The sequence below is a fragment of the Quercus lobata genome, chromosome 9, assembly GCF_001633185.2.
Source record: "Quercus lobata isolate SW786 chromosome 9, ValleyOak3.0 Primary Assembly, whole genome shotgun sequence".
NCBI lineage: Eukaryota > Viridiplantae > Streptophyta > Magnoliopsida > Fagales > Fagaceae > Quercus > Quercus lobata.
Window position 1 is genome coordinate 8,274,252 of NC_044912.1, and position 27,554 is coordinate 8,301,805.

The 27,554-nt window shown below is 36.6% G+C and overlaps 4 protein-coding genes and 1 pseudogene across 4 annotated transcripts; 2 read left to right on the forward strand and 3 right to left on the reverse strand.

Moving 5' to 3' along the window:
* Window positions 1–441: 441 nt before the first annotated feature.
* On the forward strand, window positions 442–4,206 carry LOC115961150. The gene is made up of 3 exons (XM_031080181.1): window positions 442–501; window positions 1,451–1,912; window positions 2,159–4,206. Exons 1-3 carry the CDS (start codon window positions 495–497, stop codon window positions 4,204–4,206), a joined length of 2,517 nt encoding a protein of 838 aa, XP_030936041.1. The 5' UTR covers window positions 442–494.
* Window positions 4,207–6,483: 2,277 nt separating this feature from the next.
* Window positions 6,484–7,032, reverse strand: LOC115961151 (26S proteasome regulatory subunit 8 homolog A-like). The gene is made up of 2 exons (XM_031080182.1): window positions 7,006–7,032; window positions 6,484–6,805 (listed from the first exon to the last, which is right to left on the reverse strand). The coding sequence occupies exons 1-2, from the start codon at window positions 7,030–7,032 to the stop codon at window positions 6,545–6,547; spliced, it is 288 nt and encodes a 95-aa protein (XP_030936042.1). The 3' UTR covers window positions 6,484–6,544.
* A 2,974-nt stretch (window positions 7,033–10,006) lies between these two features.
* On the reverse strand, window positions 10,007–17,734 carry LOC115961152 (calreticulin-3-like). The gene is made up of 15 exons (XM_031080183.1): window positions 17,730–17,734; window positions 17,470–17,582; window positions 16,569–16,761; window positions 16,023–16,281; window positions 15,685–15,741; window positions 15,543–15,590; window positions 15,287–15,373; window positions 15,146–15,203; window positions 13,909–13,976; window positions 13,419–13,511; window positions 13,279–13,335; window positions 13,094–13,174; window positions 12,210–12,543; window positions 10,784–11,209; window positions 10,007–10,107 (listed from the first exon to the last, which is right to left on the reverse strand). Exons 1-13 carry the CDS (start codon window positions 17,732–17,734, stop codon window positions 12,370–12,372), a joined length of 1,293 nt encoding a protein of 430 aa, XP_030936043.1. The 3' UTR covers window positions 10,007–10,107; window positions 10,784–11,209; window positions 12,210–12,369.
* Window positions 17,735–19,116: 1,382 nt separating this feature from the next.
* On the reverse strand, window positions 19,117–21,375 carry LOC115961153 (serine/threonine-protein phosphatase 7 long form homolog). Its single transcript, XM_031080184.1, has 6 exons — window positions 21,237–21,375; window positions 20,899–21,153; window positions 20,398–20,791; window positions 19,811–19,901; window positions 19,305–19,697; window positions 19,117–19,122 (listed from the first exon to the last, which is right to left on the reverse strand). Exons 1-6 carry the CDS (start codon window positions 21,373–21,375, stop codon window positions 19,117–19,119), a joined length of 1,278 nt encoding a protein of 425 aa, XP_030936044.1.
* A 2,101-nt stretch (window positions 21,376–23,476) lies between these two features.
* On the forward strand, window positions 23,477–27,381 carry LOC115961055 (annotated as a pseudogene).
* The last annotated feature ends 173 nt before the right edge of the window (window positions 27,382–27,554 follow it).

The following is a 27,554-nucleotide window of genomic DNA, read 5'->3' on the forward strand; positions in this document are numbered from 1 at the left end:
CGAGTTTCAAACCACTGTTCCCCCTGCACTGGTCACGTCTGGAAGTCTGGTCATGTCAAGCAAGCTGTCTCTGTGCTAGTCAACAGTCTGTGCTCTGTGCTGGTTATTTACTTGTGCTCTGTGCTAGTCAACAATCAATAGTTGCTTCGTACACTTTAATTTGAGTACGTTGCTGAAGTGCTTTGTCTGTTTTGAGACATATTCAAAAAATATATTAGACTAGGCACAAGCACCAAAACTTCTCTCAGACTATTATGAATCAATTTTGTCTGTTTAGGAACGTACTCAATGAATATTAGACTAACAGTAAAAAACTCTCACACCTTCAACAACTTGAATCACAAAACCTCAACAACTCTCACACCTTCAGCAACTTCAATCACAGAACCTCTCTTAAGAACTCTCACAGAAACTCAAACTCTCATACATATTTAGCAGCAAAACATTGCTCCTCTCACTCTCATACAATCTCAGCAGTACATTTGCACATCATTATGTCAAGTAAGAGTCTCCTCACTCTCTAATTAGTTGTTTAGTGTATATAGCTGCTTTAAAAAGTGTTGCTTGCATTGTTTAGTGTATATGCCATTTCCTAATAAAATATTTGTTTGTATTAGCCAAATATATTTGTTTCCTGATAAGATATTTGTTTGTATTAAAATATGTATATTTGTTTCCTTATAAAAAATACGTATATATATATTTATATTTATATTTATACAACTATATAATTAAATATTTATATATACATATTTTTATTTATATATTTATAAAACTATATAATTAAATAATTAAATATTTATATAAATATTTTTATATTTATACAACTATATATATAAATACTTATATAAATATATAAATATTTAATTATATAGTTGTATAAATAGGCTAAATATAAATATATTTATATAAATATTTAATTATATAGTTGTATAAATAGGCTAAATATATAAATATATTTATATTTATATATTAAATTAGATGATATGTCTAATTTGATTGATCATGATTATATTCACATTAGTGTTTTTCTTTTTCTTTTTTTGTCTGATGAACCCTGCTCTATGTTATTTCATCAATAGTAGTGTAATAGGGTATGGCATTAATTTAAAATTACTTGAATGATGTTGTTACATAATTGCACTCATTCATTTGCACATCCTCATGACTTTTGTTGTTTGGTTTGATATTTTTATTTATATTTTTGTTAGAGCTGAGTTTCAATTTTGTAATGGGGGTGAGTTTTGTCTTCAGTTTTTTTAGTTGTTTGAGTATGAAATTATAATGATTGAGTGTGTTTGTATGTGATGTGGGGTGAGTATATGCAATTGTTACACTTTTAGAAGTTGTGATTCTTGTACTTTGAGTAGATAGAAAAGGTTTTGTAATTGATGTGAAATGAAAGAGATCAAATATGTCACTAACATAAATTTAGTTGGCTCTCTAATAGGTTCACAATCTTTGAAGAATATTGACATAAATGTATACTTCGGTGGACCCCTTTACAATCCTGAAGGGATTGACGGATTCCCATTTAGAGGGGAGGGTATCGAATGCTACTACATGATGTTACGTCGTAAGTTGAAGACGTTGACTGATTTGAAGAGGAAAATAATGGACGAATTGAAATTGAACCCTGCTTGGTATGACATCAAGATTATTTATCGTTGCCCACAAGAAGTTCTTCATGAACGGATAAATTACGGGTATATGGCGATTAAAGAAGATAAACATGTAAAGATGATGTTTAATAGGATCCAGAAAATGCCCCAAGTAAATGCTGCTGAGTTGTATGTAAGTTTGGAGGCGAGTGTAGACAACAGTACTAAGGTGGTGCAAGAAACATCTACGGCTTTACAATTTACAACCCTAGATGATGGATGCACTACAATGGGAGGGCATGCAATGGGAGGTTATACGCTCTCATCTCAAGATTATGTTGCGAATACTAGTGGAACCCTCTACTCTCAAAAGACACATTTAGAAGAGGAAGACGAAGACGAAGATCATGCTGCGAATGATGGTGAAAATAATGATGATATGGATCAGTACGAAGAGAGGATTGAGTGAGGTGACTTTGAGAACGATGTGGATGAGCATGAAGTCATTCCTAATTTTGAAGAGGAAAATATGGAGTACCATGATGAAGGTGATGCAGATGATGATGATATTGGTGTCCAGCATGATACAGATACGACCACTGGCTACAGACCTCCTGCGGACTCATTCTACGCAAATACTTGGGAAGATATGGTTGATCATTCGCGTCTTCAGATACCATTTCTTTGTACTTGGCAAGATGGGATGCATTTTTGTAAATGGTTGACTTTTGCAAATAAAGCTGCGGTGAAGCGTGCATTGATAATATACGCAGCAAAGGATAATAGAAATTTCTCCATCCAAAGGTCGAGCACAACTCAATTGTGCGCCGCATGCGTTGACGACAACTGCAAGTGGTACGTTGGGGCATACATGAAGCCTAAATTCAATGGTCTGTGGATGGTCACGTCTTATGTGGGTTCACACAGTTGTATACCCTTTGGGCTGCGAAGAGATGGTAGAATGATGGATTCTAATTTTGTTGCATCAGAAATTGTGGGAAGATTGCGAAAAAAGCACACTGCTACTGTTGATGAGCTTTGGGAGATCATACGTACTAAGTATGATCATGAGTTTTCTTACTATAAAGTATGGAACGCAAAACAAAAGGCAATTGCTAAGATTTTTGGGGATTGGGAGGAGTCTTACCAAAGATTGCGAAAGTTGTTGTTGGCATACTTGGATCAGGATTCGGGTACCCAGTATAGCTATCACACCATACCTAAGCTATTAGAAGGTACTACGTTACTGCGCTATGTATATTGGGCATTCGCTCCATGCATTGCTGCATTCCAGTATTGCAGGCCAGTGATTAGTATTGATGGAACTCATTTATATGGTAAATACAAAGGGGTATTGATGATTGCAATGGCAACCGATGCTAATCAAAAGGTTTTGCCTATCGCCTTTGCTGTTGTGGACAAGGAGTCAGGGCCTAGTTGGGGGTGGTTTTTAGAGTGTCTCAGGACTTCAATAGAGCGTGTTATTGAAAACAAGGACATTTGCATTATTTCTGACCGACATAAAGGTATCAAATGCGCCATTCGAGAGTGGCCTAGAGGGCAAGACGGAAGAGAACGGGTATATCATCGATATTGCCTTCGACATGTTGCTAGCAACTTCAACACACATTTTGATAACCCGACTTTAAAGGCATTGGCCTTGAAAGCTGGATATGAGACTCATGATGCTAAATTTGTGTCCATAATGCAAACCATTAAGGAGGCCGAGATTAATTTACTAAGGGGTGTAGACCCTACTGATCGCCGGATTATACGTTATATGCCATACACATATCTAATGAGTGAGGATGTAGACAAATGGACCCAGTCACATGATGGTGGAAGACGTTACGGGGCAATGACAACCAATACCTCTGAGTGCTTTAATGGGGTTCTTAAAGGTGCCCGCGGTTTGTCCATTGCTGCAATGGTTAAGTTCACTTATTTTAAACTTGTTGCATATTTCCACGATCGACATAAACAAATTACTTCTGATCTCTCTCGAGATAAGGTGTGGAGTGATTATGCAATGGAGATCTATAACAAAAATGAGCAGAAAATTGCAGGACACACTCTGAGGAATTATAATCATGCAGAGGGTATATATCAAGTGGTTACCCCGTATAACGACCATAGAGCTGGAGGGGGAAATCACAGTCATGATGTGCGCATATTTGATAGAACCTGTGGTTGTGGAAAGTGGCAAAACTTGAAGATCTCTTGTTCACATGCAATTAAAGTTCTTAAAGGTCTGCATCTCGATGCGCCCAGCTATATTGACCCATGTTACAGTCTGAACAACGCCATTCTCACATATTCACATAATTTTGTGGTGCCAAAGTCAGAGTCATTATGGACAGATGTTCGCGGACCACGGTGGGTGCTTGACCCACAATTGTTGCGGGCCAAAGGTCGTCCTACGATGTCAAGAATAAGGAATGAAATGGATGGGGTACGGCGAGAACGGGGAAGCCGGAGGGAAGATCCGGAGTTGAGGGAGATTCAACCGAGACAACGATGTAGAGTGTGTCATCAAGAGGGGCATAACCGCAGATGCTGTCCCAATTCCCATGGGGCTTCGACAAGTGGTAGTGCTATGAACTAGGCAAGTGCCGTCACTGTTTTTATATAATATACTCAGAATGTCATTTGGTTTTTGTTCTTTGCATTTGGAAACTAATAATCGTATTTAATGTTTGTCAGGCAAGCGGAGACTTGATTTTCGTAAGTGACATTGTACGTGGGACTTGTCGTGATGTTCTGTATGGACAAGCTAGGTGATTATGTAGAGTATGTTGTATCAGTATGGACAAGTGTTAGGTGAATATGTATAATATGTTATATCAGTATGGAGCTTCCGCTAGGCGAATATGTAGACTATGTTGTATTAACTTAGTTGTTATTTTGTTTATTGTTGTAAATTACGGATAATTGAACTATTTGCTATCCATTTTACTCGTTACATTAGTTGCGTGATGCAGCTTTTTCCTATAATACGAACAATGATATTACTTTGACAAGTTCAACCACAAGGCCCTTCTAGTATTGAACTGCCATTGTGTGCTAAGACTTTTGTCCAACAATAATTTTATTGAATAGTTACTGTTTTTTAATCTGGTTGTAGAGTATGCTCCCTTCGCCTATCATATGCTGGTATGTAGTTGTTTGATGTGTTCTGGACCCTGGAACATTTGCTGCAGGGGAGAAAATTAATTCTGGTCCATGCACCTGCGGCAAAAAAAAAAAAAATCCCAGTAGAACTCGAGTATCTTATACTCGATTTCCATAAATAGAAATCGAGTCTCTAAGACTCGATTTCCATTTATGGAAACCGAGTATAAAATACTCGAGTTCTACTGGGATTTTTTTTTTTTTACCCCAATTTGAGAACTAAAAAATAATTCTGGTCCCAACCTGCGGCCAAAAAAGAAAAAAAAATTCCCAGTGGAACTCGAGTCTCTAAGACTCGATTTCTATAAATAGAAACCGAGTCTTACAGACTCGATTTCCATTTATGGTAACCCATTAAACTAGAGTTCTACTGGGATTTTTTTTTTCAATTTTTTGTTATTACCCCATTTGAGAACATAATTTCAGGTAATTTTTTACTAAACCGCCAACATCGAAGAGTAAATACCTTGTAAATCCAAAAATATAACTGAAATGAACAAAATAAAATTATACAATCTGGTTTTTTTGTTTTCAACTGCGAACATCTAAGTAACCCAACCCTGTAAATCCAAAAAAAAAAGAAAAAAAAGAAAAAGAAAAGAAAATCAACATCTCATGTCTTCACAATCCAACAATACACAAAAAGCACACATTCAGTATAATTTCATATCACATTGTAATGCACAAACTATAAGCAAGAAAATTGAGTGGAATATTAAAAGTTCAAACTTGTTCTTTTAATTTTATTTTGAATATAATTGAAGTTCTAACTCTAATTAGCTCATTTACAACCACTACATGGTAGGATTGATCCTTGAGTGCTATGTCTCATGCTAGAGCTACACATGCCCAGAAAACTAAGCCACATGTGCTTCTCCACTAAGCACAGATTTTTAATTATCAGTCTGGTCGTCTAACCAATAGATTGATAACAGATTGACAGTCATTGTCTACGGACATTCTTGTCAGATACTTGAAGTAAAACACATATTACATAAAAATGTATCACAAAAGAATATTTAACAAAATAAACAGAGATGCCAGTGGTATTTAAAAAACTTCAACAAAGTGTAGGCACCCCCATGTGGCTTTTATATCCATACAAAGAACAGAGCTGTTGGCTTTGTGTGAAGAACAAAGCCACGGATCAATTATATTCAGGGTGGTGGAGTGAAACAAAACATTAACATGGAGACACAGTACTTCCATAGCTTCCGCAATGACATGTTTTTCTCGGTCTCCTTCTTCATTACCTTTGCCACTACCATCTCAAAATCTTCTTGTGTTACATCAACCCTCCTCTCCCTCAGAGCAAACATCCCAGATTCTGTGCACACAGCCTGCAGCAAAAAAAAAACGAAAAAAATGTGTGACAATATGATTATGCACAGAGAAAACACACAATCTTTCACTTCTGAAGACTTTAATAGCCCAGTGCAATAGGTCGTTATGGAATTAACAAGACTATACTTATCATTCTGTCCAAATCCATCCAAAAGAGTTCAGATTGTTTAAATTGAATAAAATACTGGCAATCTTTACAAGAATGAAGCCTATTTTGACATGCTTGCCAAATACTTACAATAAGAGATGAATCTGTTTAAATAGTTGAGGTCACAATAAAGAAAAGTACCAAAAACTAAACAACCCAATCTGCATAATGAAAAGACACACGATACCTTTATTTTATTTGATGCTTTAAATTCATCCAGCTGGTTGAGAAGCTCCAGCATAGTCCGCTGCACTTCACTGTCACCATTGCCACTACCAGTTTAAATGCAGAAAGTAAAAGGGTACACGAGGCAAACCTCCTTTATCTCTTTAATTTGCTGGTCAAGACCGCCAATCATGTCATATGTGGAATCTGGAACCTTTTCAACTTTCATGAGGTTGACCAATGGATCAACTTTGCTTGGCAAGATTAAATGAAGCACATAACTGTCATTACGGAGAGCAACTCTTGTTGATGGAGTTATCTTGGTGATATCGATATTTTTATCAATGTCAACAACATATTTCCGTTCAAGATGAACCTGGGAAACAAGATGAAACATTAGATAAAAATGTATTCAAACTGTTTTCAAACCATCTCTTATTAACAAAAAGGCACTCCTTGTGCATGTAATAGTCTATTCCCTTGCTAAAATATCATTACTTTTGAATTGACGAACAAATAGTTAAGGCACAGCCGCAAATTTACAATTGAGTGCATTCATATAGGAATATTACTTACCTTAACTAAAACGTTATTCTTCCCCATTACTTTGACAAATAGTGTGTAATATAACTTTAAAATGGCATCAATGTTAATATAAATGTGCTAATTTCGACTTTCAACATTTAAATCAAGTTAATTTTATTCTTAGAAATTGGTTTTAAAAGTGTATGAACAAAATTGATACAACTAATAGTTGGGGAAATTGATTTGAAAGTCGAGGGACAAAATTGATACTATTAAATGTGGGGAAAAGATAACGATGCTCTAAAAGTATAGGTTTAGGAACTATTTTTAAAAGCATCTGATAAAAAAAATGGGAGATACTTTTTGTCCTTAAAAATGATTTGGTAACAAATAATCTAAGGGCATCTGTTAACAAGACCCAACTAAAACTAAAACTGTGACAAATTTATAAAAACCAAAAAATTGTAGTTTGGCCATTTTATTATTATTATTTTTTTTTTTTGGAGGGTGGCCATTTTATTAAAGTTACTAAAAAAATTCACGCCTAATGATGACATTGGCTTGATTTTGAAAGTTAAGTGATTAAATTGATAGAAATAGATGATTTTAAGGTTGCAAATGCTAAATTTCCTTTAGATATGACATTAGCATTTTTCAATGCTAATGCTCTTAAGCAATTTGAAATTCACTCTCGGGTGACTTTCAATGTTTTTGTTACTTAGATATCAATGCAACTAATGGTATTCTTTGTTATGGTAGTACAACACTTTGAATTTTTTGCGTTTTGAAGCATGTTATTTTTTACTTTAATTTCTTGATCTATTCCTATTTTATGACAAAAAGAAATCAATTTATATTTTGATTTTTGCTACTTTGTTGAGCCTCAACTTCTGTCAAACCCAAAAAAAAAAAAAGTGAGGGTAGACACGAAGGACAATGTAAGAGCTTTAGCTGCTAGATTACAAATTTTGTAATGAACTAAATAACTTTTTCATCTATTTTTATACCTTTTTCTTTTATCTAGTTATTTGGATGGTTACAAAATTTGTAATATGTTCTAACAAATTCAATCATGCATTCTAGCAAAAAGAAAAATGTTATTAATCGAAAACAAGTTCAACATGTTCAACATGTTATCCAGTAAAGGAAAATCAGCGGCTGCTACAAACTTCAAAAAATCTTGAAGCTTGGATCCTGAGACTAGCCGCTTAGCTTCAAGGGTTATCTGTACGCTCTCATGAATAAAGTCTGCAGTTGGTACAAATTCTTTCTCTGTGAATCCTCTAGTTGTCATAGCAGGTGATCCAATGCGGATACCTCCAGGCACTAAGGCACTCTTGTCACCTTTATAAGGGAATATTATTGTGTGTAAGTTTTGACAAGAAAGGGAGAAACAAACAAAAAAACAGATCAAATCAATTAAAATGGGATAAACCTGCCAAAGAAAGGACTCACCCGGAACTGACTTTTTGTTGAGGGTAATAGAGGCCAAGTCAAGAATTTTCTCCACCCGAGCTCCATCAATACCCTGTTAAGGGAAGCAATGTTAACTGCTGTTAGTAAAGGTAAATGGTAGGCAAAACACCCCCATCCCAAATAATCATCACAACAATCGCTGTAGTACTAGCAAATTAAACAGGTTGTCTTTCGATTCAATGCCTAGCAATGCAGAACAAATTTTGACATATAATAATATTGACGTGTCATGGCATTCTCCCTTTCAAAGATAACACACACACCAAAAAAGAAAAAACCACACCACCCTGGTAGGCAAAATACCCCTATCCCAAATAATCATCACAGCAATCATTGTAGTACTAGCAAATCAGCATAGCACCCACTTCAGTCAGATTTCCATGATTAGTTAACAACTACTTCGTGTCAATACTTCTAAATGTTTCTAACCAGGCAATGATATGGAATTTCTTTAGATACTTCCATCACATCAGATGCTTCATAAATGTTTCAGAACTTTGAAAATACTTTAAGGAAAGTAATGGGATAAGCATCAGGTACACCATGATTGGTAGGATTTGACCCTTTTAGGCGATGAAAATGATATAATTATAAGGAGAAAAAAAAGGTATGAAAGGTTTACAACATATGATTAGGCATGCAAAACTAGGGATGTTACATGCTTAGAATATCACTTGCACAACAATAGTAAATCAAATTAAAAATTTAACAAAAGATTTACACAGACATATATATAAGCTATGTTTTTCTTTTATTTGCTAAGCTACACTTATGACAAGTCAATCTTGAACCCAGATTTTTATGGGGAGAGGAAGTGCTACTTGAGCTAGAGCTCATTGGCATAAACTAATACTGTTTGTCACTAAATCCTTGCTTGTGAAAATAAAGCAACATTTTCATAGTAGAAGATGAATATAGTTCTGATTAAGGCATTTTCACCGTTTCACAAGATGTATTAGTTGAGCTGTAGAAATGTTGTTTAACTATTGGAGCAAGTCAATTAAAATCCATACTACAAACATAGGTATTTGAGCTATAAACTTTCAGGTGGAAGGATCTGTTTTTTCATAACAGAGTACCTCTCTTTTTTTTTTTTTGAAGTAGTAGTAGAGACCTGAATTTTAACAACTGACTAGTGATAAATATTTTACCTAATAGACTCTGCATGCTTCAGACAAGCAGGTTGTTTCTAATTTTCCTTTTAATTGTTAGATTTAATGTTTCTTGTATTTTATGCAGAGAGATAGATAAGTGGACATAGGTAGAGAAATATAAAGTTATCACTTCTTAAGAGTTACTTCATTATTGGGATTCAAGCGCAAATCTTCCATCAATATCAGCTCTATTATTCAACTCCTCCCTAGAAAATGTTCATTATTTCAAAATCACAAAAATATGTTATGGGGAGAAGCAAAGGACTATAACATAAAACAAACAACTGGTAGCAAAAAGGGAGAAGCAAACCTTTACAAGATCCTCCAGCATGTTGTTTCAATGATATACAGATATCATGAGTCTGCACAGCTGCGAAGGAACTGAATGTAGATCCATGCCAATTTTTGGTACCCAAACCTTGTGTGCTTCCTCTGCTCTATGGTCCATATCTAAAGCTCGTATTAGTTGCCCATATGTTCCCAATGTGGTTCCCTGTCCCTTGCTTAGCATCCATTTAATCACCTAGGAGAGATTAACAAAGGACTATAACATATAAATCATAAAAGAAAAATAATGAATCAATCTTAAATATATATATTCTTATCATTGAAACAGAAGTTTAAAATAATTAAATACTATTTTTCCAGTTCTCAAAAATAGATTAGAACACAACCCAATATTTGCAGGCTGCAGAATTATGAAAAGTTTGGAAAAAGGTTGCACAAACATGAACTGGGAACTTCTTTCTGCAAGTTAAATGCCAAAAGAAAGGGGGGGGGGGAGAGAGAGAGAGAGGGCCAGAAGAGCCTTTGAAATGCTGAGGTGGTAATAAGGATTCCTTAATGTGACTCATTTTATTACTTACTTAAATCCGACTTTGTGTAATACAAGTCCCAGATAGCTAGTCTTAACTTTCCTTAAAGCATAAATATGTATGCATGTATGTGTTTTTAAGTCTCAGATAGCTATTCTTACTGTCCTTAAAGCATAAATCAGTTTCTAATAATTAGTTGCTTGTAAATACCCTAACCATCCTAACAATTGGTTCTTGACGAATATCTGCTGCAGAAATAAATTGGTTCTTGACGAGTATCCTAACAATTGGTTCTTAAGAGAATAAATTGCATGTACATGGAAAAAAAAAACACCATGATCAGATAGATAAATGGGAGATACAACATTGTAGACACTAACACACCTGATTTTGCTCAAAATAGTTTGGCAGGACATTATGCTCCCCAAGCAAAACTTCACCCCCTCTTGGCTTATCTAAATCCATTATCAGTGTCAGTCAGCAAAGTGCTCTTTCCACATCCATTTAGCTCCAACATTAGTGCAGCTACTTGAACGTGAGAGGTAGGGTCCAAGGAAACTGATGAAAAGGCTGATGAGGTTCTAAAGTCGGATATTCTGGATTGTTGGACTCCAGAAAATCATTACAGATGGTCTAAACCCAACATGTTTAACACTCAGATTCAGTCCATCCGTAGTGATTTTCTGGCGTCCAACAATCCAAAATATCCTACTTTAGAACCTCATCAGCCTTTTCATCAGTTTCCTTGGACCCTACCTCTCACGTTCAAGTAGCTGCAGTAATATCCACTGCATGTGATTGAATCCCCACCTACAAAGAGTCATACAGTAGTCTGTGAGATATATACACCTCAGGAGACTCCTAGGACAAGGTCTAGGAACATGCTCCCTTGAAGAACTCCAACAGATAGAAGAACAGTTAGAGAGGAGCGTAAGCAGCATTAGAGCTAGAAAGGTTAATTATAAAATCCCTAACTTGGCTTTCATGATATTTTACTAAATGGTAGTTTAACATGCTTTATCTTGGTCTATACTTTCAGGCTCAGGTTTTCAAGGAACAAATTGAGCAACTAAAGGAAAAGGTAAACTTTTAAATTGATTGATATGTAGGCCCAACAAGGTGATTTCAAGTTGCCTAGAAAGAAGTTTCACTGTTATTTTTTTTTTTGTTGAGTTCCTGGCACTGAAATATTGCAGCACCATAAGTTTTTTCTTAACAGAATTCTTCAGTTGTTGCTGACTAGTATATGTTCTATTTTCTAATTTTTCTTCAGGAAAAAGTCCTAGCAGTTGAAAATGCAAGGCTATGTGAGAAGGTGAACTTTTGCAATTATTATTACTAGTACTAGTATTCTTTTATTCTTCTTGTTGATGGTATTAATGATGAAATATGACACGTGAAGCACAGAAAGCAGAATCGTGCCTCCAGCTTGTCCACTAAAATAACACAACCTATAAACAACTTAACAAATTCATAGTGATTGTAATTTTATAATCAAAAGATAACATCCAAAACATAATTGCAATACACATTTCACAACATATTGATGAAGTATGAAAGTAGCATGGCATAGAACAAGAAAAGTAATGAAAACTGTAAAACTTTAGGTCAAAATGTCGTGAAAAAGATGACATATGCTATTAGTAAAAGATTTAACAAATTTGTTCATCATCTATACACATGCAGAAATTATGACCTTAAATCTCAGACATCTACATAATGTTCAGATCCACTTATTCTAGTGCCTTACTGTAGGCAATAGTTTTTAATGTAAAAGAAGACATCAATCTGAAGAAAGATTTAAACATACCATTTGCTTGTAATTCTTCAAGAGAGAAACAACTCCCAATTGATTCCGGAAGAGACTTCAACTTGTTATTTGATACATTTAAAAGCAATAACTGCATCATCAACAATTCATATTAGATCCTGGAATTTATAAGACATGCTAAATGTTCCTATCAATGCTTTTAATCAGCAGTTTCCAACGTAAAAAGATCATACCAGTAATTACAAAATAGTGCTAATAGGGGTGAGTTATCACTCTTTGGGGGATCTATGACAATGAAGAATATAAAAGAGAGAGAGAGAGTCAACAGATTCATTCTTACATGGTAATCATCCATGTAATCACGTGGATCGTGCTGCAAACAAAAAAAACAAAAAAAGAGGGGATTTATTGATTGTATAAGGTTACAATAAAATTTAAAAATAAAAATAAAAATCTAACAGATAATATAGATTTGATGTGTGCTCATGCATATGTTCTCTCTCCATGTCACACTATAAACTAATCACTTTATTGCTCCAGAGTCCAAACTCAGTACTACCTTCAGTGGTGAGTGAGGAGACTTATTACCACTTTTTCTTTTTTTTTCTCTTCTAGTTCTTTTATTGTTTTATCTTCCAATAAAAATCTACAACTATTACACTTCCAGGCCACAGCTACGAAAGTCATGAAGAAACAACAATGGCTCCCAATCAGTTAATTTTGAAATGTCTAAATTATTAAAAGAAAAAACTAGGCTTCATATATAAAGGAACAAATAATAATTTTAACTCAACTCCTAAAAATAGATCTACACCTCCATTGTAAGTAAGGCAACTATTCAAAATCCATAACAACTAGTAATATATGTAGAAATATATTTCACAGATAAGGTAGATGAGACATAATCATAAAAAAAAGATTACCCTTCTGCGCCTTCTATCTCCGTACCGACGATCCCTCTCCCTCTTTCTCCGTTCACCATCCTCTCTTGCTCTATTAGCTTCCTATATAATCATCCAATTACATGGTCAATAACTGAACATTCAAAAGAACACTGCTCAGTGAAACTACAATGAGACACAAGCATCTAAGCATCGCATTTAATCACCTCTTCTTCTCTAGCCCTTCTCTCTTTCTCTGCTTCCTCTAAGGCTTCTTTTTCAATCTGAAATTTCATGCATAATAAACATATAAGTTGAGCATTTTCTTTGAGTTAAGAGACGATAAAACTCTCAAGCAATTGCTCACCTCCCTATTTGCAAATATCTCTTCTACTACTTGTTTTGCATACTCTGGGTCATCACAAATCAAAATGTTGTCATAAACTGAACCAGCCTTTACCTGCAATGAAATTGATCAGGCTCCACCAATCAACAAAATTAAGATATTCATTAAGGCTGTTCAAATTAGATATAAGAGATTAAAATGGCCTAGTCTTGGACATAGGATAGAGCCGTAGTAAATTCTGAACTCTATGATAGGTATAAACAAATGTAGTACAGCAACAAGTACCAAGATCCTAAAAAAGGTATGAAGAGCTTAACCCATAATTATCACTTAAGCTTATCAACTTTGCCATTCAGCTTAACAAAACCGACAGTTCTCTTTGTCAACATGGGATAGAAAACAGCAATGTTGTTCACCTAGCTAATTATGAAGGATCTGATAGATTGTTCTTTCCTAATAAATTATATGCAGTTTGTTGGAGTCCAGAAGAACAAGAAGTCTTGGCACTTACCTGCCATACTTCAATTCCCACATATTTTATTGGCTTTAGCACATAAAGGTCAGGATCATCCTCAAATTCTGCAGGAATTTAAAAAATTAAATCAGTACCAATATACCTCTAAAGATTTATAAGATCTACATTAAAATCCTAAGAAAATAGAAGTTTGGCCTCTCAACTTGTACAGATTGTATCATAAAGCCAGAACGAAGATGTACCATTTGAAGCACCTTCCCCGCCCCCCACCCCCCCGCGGGCCAAAAAAAAGGGAAAAGAAAATTATAGATTCGCACATGTGCACATGTATATCTATGTAGGGTTACTTGGTTAAAAAATCCATGATATCTACTACAAGTCTGCAACTTAGAAGCCTTTTAATAAACAATATTTACAATGATTACTAGCAAGCAAATAATTCAAGACTGGTTGATTGTATCAACAGGTTGACCACATGCTACAATCTTGTCCTGGTCCAATAGAACTATGCACTGGCCATAAAATAAATGCTACTATTTCTTATACTATTGTATAATCAGACCATTTGAAATTGGGTCAATTTGGACATGAAAGATGAGTGGTGACATGGGCCCCAAAGAGAAATAGAATGACAAGGCTAACTAGAGATGGTCTTTCAAGCACACTCACAGGTTCAATTATTCACCATGTTAACCTTGCCTTACTGGGAAGATTACTTAAAAACCCTTTATATGATGTTTGAGTCAAGGAATCCAACATACCCTCGGCATCTAGATTCTAAGAATATGATGCTCGAGAATGTAAATTTTTGGAAATATAATAATGCACATGTTTGGCTTGATAAAGAATTAGATAAAATTCTCATAAAAATGACATTATCATGTTTAGCTTATTGCCTCGTTCTCAAGAGTCAAGAATCTTGGGAGGAATCATTTTTTACCTCAAAACACACTTCTACAAGAAAATTTTAAAATCCGTTTCTTGAAAATACCAATAATATTGTCTCAGCAACTCAGATGAAAAGGGAGTAAAGAATTTAGGGTAGGCATTATTTTTCAACATGGGATATCTTAATATCACAGAATGCCCCCTGCTCCGAGAAGGCTTTGATAGTATGAGCATGTCTATTAATGTGCAATCATTTATGTGATGATAGAGCTAATGATAAATGTTTATTGTGCTTAAACTATATGCAGAGAGTTCCAACTAGTTTAGTCTCAAATGCATGATACTATCTAGCCATCAAGAACTGCAGAAGAACAGAGAAATGTACCTGGGTTATCAATCCATGGAGTCTTCCACTTCCCCTTATAGTTGGGGTTCTTGATTCTCTGTAACATAGCAAAAATTCCTATAATTAAAAAAACGTAACAAAAGAATTGAATTCCAACTTTCTATGTGTGGCTTAAAGCACCTTGCGCTTCCATGGTCCTTTGTATGCTGGATTTGGAATCTTAGGTGGCTTCCATACTCCATCCTCTTCATCATCCCAATCATCAGGCTATCATCAGGAAAAAAGAGAAAGACATGTAAGAAAATCATTACCCTCATTTACAGCTATATATCAACAAATTACCATCCTTCTAGACATTATGTTCTGTGATAATCCCCACTTCATGAGACAGCAAACATACAGTTCATATCTTGTCATATATGAGCAATCAACATACCTCTTTGGCCTTTCGATCAGGAATTTCAGCAGGAATTGAATCGTATCCCTACAACATCAAGATAGATCATGGGTGCGTGACTTATGTAGTTAAAAATTAAACATCAATGTTTCAATATTGGGTTAAAAACAGTGTATGATACCTCTGGATTGACATCATTAGGGTCGTTAATGTATTCTCTATCATCCCAGTCTGCTGGCTGTGTGAGGGAAGGCACATCAATAGATAAAAAAATAAAATTTAAAATTTAAAAATTAAAATAAAATAAAATTAAAAAAAAAACCCAAATTTTGTCACATAACTAGATATCTAAAGAATGCTATAAGATCTTATAATTCCATCACTGATTAGATATATGATTTTTCAGAATAAAACATTTCTTTAATTGAAATATGTAATTCATTATTGGCGGATGACACCATCTTCATCCTGAATCAATTAATAATCCAAAATCAAAAAACAGTGCCATCAAGGCCATACCCTTTTTGCTTTGACATCCTTAATTTTCCTTGGAGGAAGGATATCCCAATCTGAATACATGCTTCCAGAATCCCATTCTCGATTGTCAACAAGGACACTATAACTTGCATCAGGCCTCAAAATAAACGTGTAGAAATGGGTTAACTTGTCAGTTTCACATTGTAGATCCTTTTTTAAAGGATAATTTTGCCCCTGGTAAGAAAGTATAACATGGAGTTTTTTGGTCTGTGTGCCACATATATCCGGTCCAAACATGAAACTGCACAATAAAATGTGAACATTCAGTATCTCTCTATATATCCCAAAATAGTAACAAGTTATAGAATGTCATTAAACATCCCAAAGCTGAGAAGATTGAAAAACCTGATTAAGATAATTAAAATTAATAAAAAGAAGAAAAAAAAAGTAAACAGCATGAAATCCTGACACACACAAAATTATTCTAATGTCAACAGAATCAACAACACTGAGATTGTAGTAAGTCAAATGATTTGCAAAGAAAGAATCGAATCATTGGATGATAGAAGATATAAAAAACCAACAAACCTGTATGGAGTATCACCGCCAAATTTCTTCTGATTGACATAGCCAGAGAGAAGCTTGATATAACCACCACCACATTCAATGTCCTGTTCAAATTTAATAGAATACTGGACCACTAGAGTTCTATTTTGGTTGCTGAACTCTGGAATCTTTGCAGATATTGCATAATGCTTGGCATCATTATATGTTTGAATACCTGCAATTTTCAGGAATCATTAGCATCCGCTGTAATTCCAAAATCCTAGTTCACACCAGCACAAAGACTGCAGTGAGATAAAAGGCTACATTAATTTAACCTTCTTAGTGACTTAGAATTGAAAACAACCACAAAGCAGTAAGAGGTAAAAATATGCAAATATGTGCATTTACATTACCAGCTATGTCATCAACACATCACTCAAGTTTCTATAATTCTCTTTCGGCTCACCCTTGACTGTTGATTTTCTTTATCAAACCAATGCAATTTATGTAATCACCCACATTGACATAGGCTAAAATTTACAAATTCTTTCGCTTCTATAAGTGAAGTACTATTATGTAACCAATACTTAAAAGGTTAAACATACACCAAGTCACACACATCTAGTATTATAACGTCTATAAATCCAGAAAATCCTTAAAATGAAAATAAATAATCTCACTTACTAACTTTTATATCAATATTAACAGTCTAACAGTAGTATTAGCAAAACTTCATAGCATTACTATGACTACTCCCACTACTATTGGTATTGTCACTATTATTGATGTTAGCCAAGTTGAAGTGAGCAAAAATAATAATAATAAAAGTTAATTCTGCAACAATCATATAACTTTCCATTCCTAAAAAGATAGGCTTAGGCACATAGCATAATAAAGGTCACTTTTTTTCTTTTGATTAGTATGATAAAAGTTACTTGAGTACCTTTGTCATCAGGATCCGCAGACCATTTTCCTGCTGTGTACTTAAACGTGCCTGCTTTCCCTTCAGCCCTTTTCCAATCTGATAACACCCACCTGCTCTTCCATCCATCTTTCCTCCACAAAAATCACAGAAAATCATCAGAGAAAAAAAAAAAAAAAAACCATTTTTTCCAAATCAATTTACTTGAATACAACACAAAGTCCATACTTTTTTTTAAGGTCCCTTAGGTTCTGTACACAAGGTTGCATTGAGTAATGAACCACATGGTTGAAATCAACTGTCCTCAGTAGAAGATAACACTACATGTCTTGTATTAATGAATATACGATTAGTTGAATTTAATTGGGAAAACTAAGGAACTGTAACTAAGTTTTAAATTTTTTTTTTCTTTTTGGGAAGGCACTTCTATTGTCTTATCAATTACTCATTTCAATTAATCAGAATCATCAGATCAAGTTACAATTTTTTTTTTTTCTTTTGGGTGCCAACATAAGGATAAGGAACAATAATAAAAATCTAGAGTTGACCCAGAGTTGACCATTATATCACTCATAAAAATATATCTAGATTAAAATAACAAATGATGCAAGGAATAAAATTGCAACAAAAGCATTTAACAACCAACACATGTTGGGTTACCTCCATTGTCACATTTAAGAACCATATCCTTGTTGGAATATCTACCTCCAGCTAATGTCCTTATTTGAGGCATTCACCTAGTTCCAATAATGTACGTTCAAACCATATTGAAAACAAAAATAATCTTATGGAAATGTGAAAAGAGAAATAATAATGGAATAAAGTGTGTTGTTTCACATTAAGCTTTCAGATACCTTTTTTGAATCTTACGCCGTCTCGTATAATGAGGAGGAGGTCTTGCATGTCCTTCGTCAGATGCCTCGGGCCCAACATTGTGTCCATGTTTGTGCCCCCCTGTCCCACACGGAGGTGCCTTTGATATGCGTTTAGGCCGACCTTCAGCCGTTGTAGGTAACCCAACCGCCTGCTCAGCCTGAACATGGGGTTGGTCAATGGCTGAAGAAGGGGTACTAAACGAACTATGGGAGGGTGGCTTCTGCTGCATGTCAGGTGGGGTACCCAGGTCAAAGGATGGAATGGGTGACAGCTGAAGAAATGACTGTGGGGTGGGTGGACGGACGTCAGACCCAGAACAAGGAAGTGGGGTGGGTGGAGGGATGGTGGGGCAAGAAGATGGATGGGGGGTGGGTGAAGGGATGGTGGGCGTAGGGGCTGGATGTGGGCTAGGTGAAGGGATGGTGGGCGTAGGAGCTGAATGTGGGTTGGGTGAAGGGATGGTGACGGTAGGGGATGGATGTGGGGTGGATGAAGGGATGGTGCGACTGGCAGATGCATGTGGGGTGGATGCAGAGGGATCGGGGGTAGGGAGAAGCTGAGGGTAGCAACAGGCGGACGAGATTGACATCCGGCCGGAGCTGTGCTCGTGCTTGGGCCGGTAGGCATAGCTGCCTCCTCAATCGGGGCCTCAGGGATAGGAGGTTGGACACGTGTCATCGCATGCACTGCCGTCAGCACCTCAGTAATGTCGTTGTGGTCCTCCGTGCCCACTGGATGACGCCTCAACAAACGGACGTATCCTTCAATTTGCACATGGAAAAACCACACATATTAGACCTGCAATACGAAATCAACAATGCCAATTGATAATAAAATAAATGTTGGTTCTGCTACTAATAATTGCAAATTAAAGGGAGATGAAGTGCTAAGCAAAAAATGTAGTAACAAACATCATGCTCTCTAAACAGTGGTTTCATGGTAAGAAACACGGTAACATGTAGAAGACATTGAGAAGTTACCAGCAGAGTCACTACAGCACCAGGCCTATCGATGAACCTCCGAGTCACCCTTTTGAACCAGTCGTGGTACTCGTGCTCTGGAGGCATATCACCAAGCACAGCTTCGCAACGCCGATCAAATCGATTACCCCACTCAAGGATATGCGCAGCATGCTTCTGCATCCAATTAACACCGATCTTCCCCCTCAAATCAATGCCATGAAGCACTTTGTCAGTGTTAACAGCGCGGGGAATTGCTTGGATCATCCCGAATTGACGAACAACACGATCCGGTGTATGTTTCTCTACTAGGTGGAAACATACAAGCGGCACCGTTGTCGTCCATACGGCCCTCCCTGCAACACACCATGGCGGGAGGTCGTCAAAATGAGCTTCATATGGCTGCCACACCACCTACAATAGCCAAAAAAGAAGTACACAACACATTAGGGAACAATGTTTATATTTCAAAGTTCACGAAACCTATATGGACGTTCGTAAAAGCGTAAAATAAGGCATTTTCATACCTGGTCTGGCAACATGGAAGCTAGTTGCTCGCGATACCTGTCCCTGAAGATGTGGGCGGGCCTATTTTTCTTGTTTGGGACCCACAACCACCTACAATCAAGAAGAATGGATCAATAAGTACTGAGATAATCTTAAAACTATAATGTAATCACATATATTAAATATCAATATAATACTAAAAGCTGAAACGTAGCAATTAATGTTAATTGGATGTTAAAACTAAGATATTAAACTAATTAATAATATCAATATCAATATAAAACTTATGAGTCTGTTAAAACTAAGATAAAGTAATCACATATAACTACTGAGATAATCTTAAAGATATTAAACTAATTAATAATATCACTGGAATAAGAAACGGCCCTTTTAAAAGACAAAGCACAAACCAGCTATATTGAGAGTCACAAAATTATAGTAGATTAACATAATCAACTACATTGAACCTCGGTTTAAAATGTTGTTATGTTGACATAAAAAATTGCTAGAAGCCTTTAAAATCAATAAATAAAATCAAGTTACATGATTGTGGAGTTGGTAATGATCACATAACAGTATGTTATAGCAGTATGAGGTAGAGACTTACTTCAGGGATAGTGGACCACGTACTGGAGGACCGTAAGCACCCACTGGCGGGCCTCGCTCAACTGTCGGGCACAAATAGGGGAACCTGGCCCATGCCCAGTACTGGAGCAACAGCAAGCACCCACCAATCTGACTGGTGTCCTCGCTTGCCCTGCATAGCTCTCGATACAACCATGCAAGGCAAGCACTTCCCCAATTGTACCTCCGTGGGTTGTGAAGGTCTTCCAACTGCTGCACCCACATTAGATGCACCCTATTGCCGGATTTGTCCATAAATATTGTGTCCCCCAATAGCGCTAGGATGTAGCATCGTGCGTACTTATGCAGCTGATCCTCTTCAGCATCAGGCGGCAATGGGTAGCAACTTCCTCCAAAAGGCGGTTGATGAGAATCCTCTGCCCATCAAGTTGCTTATGGTTATTTTGAGTTACAGGTCGAAAGCCAAGGAAGTCCTGGCACACATCCACCCAAGTTTTTTGTGTGCTCCCTGTTATAGCATCACCATCAACAGGAAGCCCGAGAAGAACCTCCACATCCTGCAATGTGATGGTCACCTCACCATGTGGCATGTGAAAGGTGTGAGTCTCGGGCCGCCATCGCTCCACTAAGGCCGTTATCAGGCCATTGTCAATCTCTCTACCCGGGACCCACAGGAGTCCCTCCAAACCAACTGTGGTGATGATGTTCCTCACTCGGTCGTCCACCATTGGAGGTTGCTTGGAGAACTCTGAACTACGACTACGGCAGGTAATGGACCCTGGATCTTGCACATAACAAAATCATGGATTAATATAGTATATGCAAATACGTGTACATTGTATGGATTAAATGCATGTGCACAAGTTACTGTTTTAGTTGAGTGTTTTACCCGCCCATTCCAAATAGCTTCGGACCGATGCGTCGCCTGCTGTGTCAACACCGAGTCGTCAATGGGTCCAGGCTGTGTATAGTCAATGCGTCCAGCATTTGCAGCAGCCATACTGAAGAAGAATGATAAGCAGTTAGTTTCAAAATTGAACACACAATATGCTTAAATATATAGGTATGAGTTAGAGCAGCCATAATGAAATGACAACTATGGTTGCTTGTTCATAATTGCAGAATCATAGCAAATTTCTTAGAACTTTGAAGGGAGGACTTGACCGGGAATTAGCTTACTAAACTGGTATTTTGGTAGTTATTTATTTAATTTTTTTTTTTTTTGGGTATGAAAGTTTCCAACATATATCTACTAAATGCTTTTCATGAGAATGATTAAACCAAAATACTTCTCACATGTTTGTGTGTATACTGGCTTTAAAGTAAAAGAAAGAACAAGAGAATGAGCCTAATCTGTTCATACATGCACTAATTCAAAGATAGTTTGAATTGAATTTTTGTCTGTCAATAGAATATAAAATCATAAATTACAAATTAAGTTTTAACTATTTCAAGTATCTTGCTTTATATGGTAGTCGATATTTACACTATTTATGTTGTAGGTAACCTAGGTTGATTTCAGTGGATTTAACTATAGCATATTGCTTTGCTTTGCTTTGTATCTCACAGTCATATGATTGTGGACCATTGGGTAATCTTAATTTGTTAAGAATCAAATATGTTAATATATGGGAGGCTTTTTAGTGCTAAATACTAACTATGAGCACCATGTTTGGGATTACAGTGCCAGCACTTAGGGGAAAGGACTACGGCAAGACTAAAATGCGTTATCCGGACTACACAGAGACAGAATCAGGTCTTCAGTATAAGGTTGCCAGATGAAAAATACATAAGGCCTCCAAAAATGTTTTTAAGTGCACAAGCATCATAATTATTTGTTCTAACAACATATATATATATATGAGAATGCAGGACTTGCGAGTAGGAAATGGCCCCATACCAAAGATGGGAGAGACTGTAGTGGTAAGCCACTAATTTTTCATATGCATTTTTTCATAATGTTAAGTTAGCCAAGACTTGGAGCCTAATCTCATTCATTTAAAGAGAAATTTTAGACTGCATTAGTTCCATATCCCCAATTATATGTAAAAGTATGCATGGAGTCATCTGTCTTAACTCTGATAGAGTTGATACATGAACATTTGAGAAAATGGTGAGCTGAATTTAGTACAATATAAGCCATGCAACATTGAAGTTCAATTTATAGCAAGTGGAGTACACAGTTTTTTTTTTATTTTGCTGGATATGTAGTTAATTAAGTAATCAGTACAACAACAAAACTAATGGTAAAACAAGAATATTTTACCTCTATTACAAATTCAGTACAGAAACCAAAATAGAAAAAAAAAAAAAAAAAAAAAAAAACGAACTGATTACATTGCAAAATGCATAAGGGACTCACCTTTTTTTCTTCTTTTTCTTTCAGATGGTGGAGACTGAGTTACAGCAGAGGGCGAGTGAGAGAGTAGAGAGGGTGACAGGGACGTGCGACAGTGGGTCGGTGAGCGAGAGAGTGAGAGGGTGACTGAGCGGTGAGGCTAAGAGGGTGAGTGGGTTGGAGCCGGCGTCGGCGACGGTGACGCTGAGAGAGTGAGAGAAGGAGAGGGTGAGTGAGAGTGGGTCGGAGACTGAGAGAGGGGTTTGAGAGAGACAGAGGTCAGACCGGTGAGGCTGAGAGGGTCAGTGGGTGAGTGGGTCAGCGTTGGCGACGGTGACGCTGAGAGAGTGAGAGAAGGAGAGGGTGAGTGAGAGAAGGAGAGGGTGAGTGAGAGTGGGTCGGAGACAGAGAGGGGTTTGACTGATGAGGGAGAGTGAGATTGGAGAGAGCGTTAAATTCAAAAAATGCCTATTAGAAATCGAGTGCCTGAGACTCGATTTCCATGTCTAGTCCACGTGGAAATCGAGTCTTAGACACTCGATTTCCACGTGTACTCCAACGTCTTTTTTGCCATGTCAAAGCACGTAAACCGAGCCTCAAAGGCTCGATTTAGAGGGCCAAAATCGAGCCTCTGAGGCTCGAGTTGCTAGTTTCCCAATTTCTTTCAAAACTGTGCCAACTAACTGAATAGTTACGTTTTTATGGGTAATTACCCATTTTCGCCCACAGAAGAAAACCCCAAATTTCTAAATATAATATATAGTAATGGGTGGGTCATTGGAGACGAAGTTCTTGCAAGAACTGGTGCTGTACGCGCAGAGCGCCGCCCTGAGTTGCTTGGTGTTGTTCGCGGGGCTCCGACACCTCGACTCGAACCGGGAAGCTTCCAAGAAAGCGCTCAAGCACAAGAAGGAGATCTCTAAACGCTTGGGCTGGCCTCTCATCCAGACCAACCCTTACGAGGTAAGCGATTGTGTGCGATTGTGTGCTTTCTTGAAGAATTTGTGAAAAAGTTATCATTTTTATTTATTTTCTTGTGGTTTGGATTAATGGGTATTTTCTATTCTGTGGTGAATTGGGTGGGTTTTGGATTTCTTAATTGAAAGCAACCACAAAAACAGCTAGGCTTTATATATGAATGAAGCTACAGTAAGTGTAGTAGCTGAAACACAATTTTGGATAAAGGTTTTGTTTTTAATTAAATTTTGTATAGAAGTTATGCATTTTATAAGATGAAAACACACTACTCAGACTGGCCATAGAAGTGGCAGCATTGATAAATTTTTGGGTTTGATGAAGCTGCCATTCTGTTGATGATTGTGGTTTTCTTATTGGCTTTGTTCGTATTGACGGGTTGGTAAAACTATAAAAGAACATGGAGGACTTAACTGCTCTGGAATGCCCAAACACACACTTGTTCGACCCAAAGATGAATTTTTGGTCTTATGAAACAATTTCTGTTGGGACAGAATAACTTGGGTGGAATGATGCAGGCTGTTACTGGAAAACATAGATGTTAAATTGTTTATGGATTATGAAATAGGATATGTTTCTAATGGAGTAAGATGAGGGAGAGGGGTTGAGAGGAGAGATTTCTGGTTGCCTTCACCACCCCACTCTCCTCATCAGTCATCTCCCTTCATCCAAGCGTAGAGTTAGTCACGTAAGTGTAAGAGTCTTGTAGCTTAACTAGCATCTCCTGTTGTTTCCAATAGAGATGCCTAGGTTTCAAATCTCCCCTCCCCTTTGAATTATCAAAATAGAGTTAGTTACACAAGTGTCAACACAGCATTAGAATGATAAGCTAAAGAATGTGGTAGAACTTTTAGGTACAACTTGTTTTTGCGCCATAGATTCTCTCGTGTTTATTTATTAACCTTGAAATAGAGAAGTTAGAATTATGTGAAATGAACTCTAGTTCAGAATTGTTGTTGTTTTTATGCTTGACTTGTGTTTCTTCATTATTCACTGGATGTCATAGCATGCGATGTTATAAATCCTGACCACATTGATGTTGAATTTGACTCTATTGGAGGACTGGAGGCCATCAAGGAAGCATTATATGAACTGGTGATACTTCCCCTAAGAAGACCTGAGCTTTTTTCCGATGGGAAGCTTCTGGGTCCCCAGAAAGGGGTCTTGTTGTATGGACCTCCTGGTGCTGGAAAGACCATGCTTGCCAAAGCTATTGCAAAGAATCTGGAGCTGTTTTCATTAACGTCAGGATATCAAATCTGATGAGCAAGTGGTTTGGTGATGCACAAAAGCTTGGTGAGTGTAGATTATAATTTCACTCCCCCACCCAACCCCCCCTGGATTTGAGGGTTTTCTGACATTGCCCTGGCAAACATACACAACTGCATGAAGTTATTTTGGCCTTATATATATTCTATTGTGATGGACCTCATTACTTATGGGTTGTCAAATTTAGTTTGACTCTTGATCATAGAAGTGTGAAAGATCAACTAAGAACACGACTTTCTTGACATATTGGGTTTATATAGCTGAACAGAATAAGACAATGCTTAGATGGTTTCAGCACAGTTTCTTTTGGTTAACGACTATATGGGAAGAAGATGGTTTAGGTGCAATCAGTTTTTATGTTATGGATGTTATGATTGTTATCTATATCCAATCTAATTGAAAAGGTTTTCGAATCATAGGTTAATGATCATCTAAATTCTAATATATTTTGCAATTTTTTTCTTTTGTGCTATTAACATGAGCCTTAAATAACGAATATAAAAGTAATTGGAGTGTATTTCATAGATACAAATTTTTATATGAAAGTATGATCAGTATAAATGGAAGAGAATGTTCTACTTTTTGCAGGAGTGTATTGACAAGTATATACCTTGTTAATATTGATAGCAATCACACATGGATGTGGGGAAAAAAATTTCTGATCAAAATTGTTGAAGTAGATTATACTTTTTTAAAAGTTATTGTATTTCTTTTGCACTGTGTAATGCTTTGATTTTGATGATTATTAATTTTTTACTATGGTTTTGCAGTGGCTACTATATTCAGCTTGGCTTATAAACTCCAGCCAGCTATCATATTTATTGATGAGGTTGATAGTTTCTTGGGTCAGTGCCATAGTACAGATCATGAAGCATTAACAAATATGAAGACTGAGTTCATGGCTTAATGGGATGGATTCACCACTGATCGTAAGTTTGTGCCTTGGACAGCACCTATGTCTTATGATTTTCTCATTGAAAAATTGAATCTAAAGTAGGTTGTTCTTGTAGAGAATGCACAAGTGATGGTTCTTGCTGCTACCAATCGCCCATCAGAACTTGATGAAGCAGTACTCCAGCGCCTTCCTCAAGCATTCGAGATTGGGATACCAGACTGCAGGGAGAGAGCTGAGATACTGAAGGTGATTCTGAGGGGTGAGAGAGTTGAAGACGACATTGACTATGTCCACATAGCTAGCTTGTGTGAAGGTTACACAGGTTCAGATCTTCTCGAACTATGCAAGAAAGCAGCCTATTTCCCTATTAGGGACCTACTAGATCAAGAGAAGAATGGGAAAAAATCTTCTGTGAGTATATTCATTTTCTTCTTCCAAAATTTAGTCCTTTTCATTTTGTAATTCAAAAAAAAAACACTCCAATTTAGTAGCATGCTTTGGTCTGGCAGTGAGATATTTTTCGATTGGTAAGTTACACATGCCCCCAATGGGTCCACAACTTTAGCCTCCACCTAGCACTTATAAGGGTGGAGGTGCCAGTTGAGTAATTTCATTTGAACCCCACCTAACCAAAAAAAAAAAAAACTTTGGAATACTCTTGCAATATGGACTAAACTTATCTTGAATACATGATGATGTCACCCTTTCAAATTTCACTGCATACCCGTTATTCCGTGAGTTCTTTTCAGATGGTAAATATAATTCTATTTGTTAAGTCCTGGTTTCATTTTCTTCCTTTGTCTCCTTTGCACTGCTAAAAACCATGGATGTCCTGGGAGTCAGAAATTTAAGAATCAGGGCAATAAACAACATTCTGTTAGTATTGCATGACAGTAAAATTCATGGCATCAAGTAACTTTTATCTTGATCCTTTGATCGGCTTTTTAAATGCTGAAAAAGGTTAACATGCCTGGAGAATAAAGGAATTCAGGTATTCTTATTGTTTTAGTATTAAAAAAATTCTAGTTATTTGTATAATTTTTTTTGCAAAATTTACCTCATTAGGTAGATGTAATACTCTTTTGTATGTGTGTTTTGTTCCAGCCACCAAGGACATTGTCAGAATCAGATTTGGAGAGAGTTATTGCCACATCAAAAAAGACAAAGGTAGCTGCTAATGAATACACTGGATTGAGCTCACAATCACCAGGGTGGTCGAGGAATTCAGAATCGGGTGATTATCCTGCTCAAGCTGCAATAAGTGAGCTCTCTAAGCTTGTGGTTTCCCAAATCTTGAATATTCAATCAGATGCCCGGGAACCTTGAATTCATCACAATTGAAACCTACTCTCCTGAAGCAAATTTGTTATGTAGTCTAGAGCTGTAACTTCGTTGGTTATGGAGAATTACCATACATGTCTGAAATTTGTTGATGGGGTTTTCATATTTTTGGATGTCTTCCAGAATTCACATTTTGATGTAGCAATTGGAACCATCTTTTTAATGCAGCTCTGCTTTCAGTTTCTCTCCTCTTTATCTTCGAACTTTTAGAAATTAGGGTCCATTTGGTTGGAGGAATGGAAAAGTGAGAGAATAAAAAGAATTTTATTTTCTCTCATTTTTGTTTGGTTGAGAGTGGAAAAGTGGAGGGAATGAAAAAATGAGTTTAAATAAATTTACACATATACCCTTGTTAAAGAAT

What these genes read in the sequence shown, in the direction of transcription:
- LOC115961150 (XM_031080181.1), top strand. An exon ending in GGGAGGGCATGCAATGGGAG is followed by an intron (nt 1,913 to 2,158) that starts GTTATACGCTCT and finishes AAGGTGATGCAG; the next exon opens with ATGATGATGATATTGGTGTC.
- LOC115961151 (XM_031080182.1), bottom strand. Translation starts at nt 7,032, where the DNA reads ATGGGGAAGAATAACGTTTTAGTTAAG. An exon ending in AGAATAACGTTTTAGTTAAG is followed by an intron (nt 6,806 to 7,005) that starts GTAAGTAATATT and finishes CTTGTTTCCCAG; the next exon opens with GTTCATCTTGAACGGAAATA.
- LOC115961152 (XM_031080183.1), bottom strand. An exon ending in AAGGACCATGGAAGCGCAAG is followed by an intron (nt 15,204 to 15,286) that starts GTGCTTTAAGCC and finishes GCTATGTTACAG; the next exon opens with AGAATCAAGAACCCCAACTA. An exon ending in GAGATAGAAGGCGCAGAAGG is followed by an intron (nt 12,544 to 13,093) that starts GTAATCTTTTTT and finishes TTTTGTTTGCAG; the next exon opens with CACGATCCACGTGATTACAT.
- LOC115961153 (XM_031080184.1), bottom strand. Translation starts at nt 21,375, where the DNA reads ATGGCTGCTGCAAATGCTGGACGCATTGACTATACACAGCCTGGACCC. An exon ending in CTCAACTAAAACAGTAACTT is followed by an intron (nt 21,154 to 21,236) that starts GTGCACATGCAT and finishes TGCAAGATCCAG; the next exon opens with GGTCCATTACCTGCCGTAGT. An exon ending in CTTCCATGTTGCCAGACCAG is followed by an intron (nt 19,698 to 19,810) that starts GTATGAAAATGC and finishes TGGCTATTGTAG; the next exon opens with GTGGTGTGGCAGCCATATGA.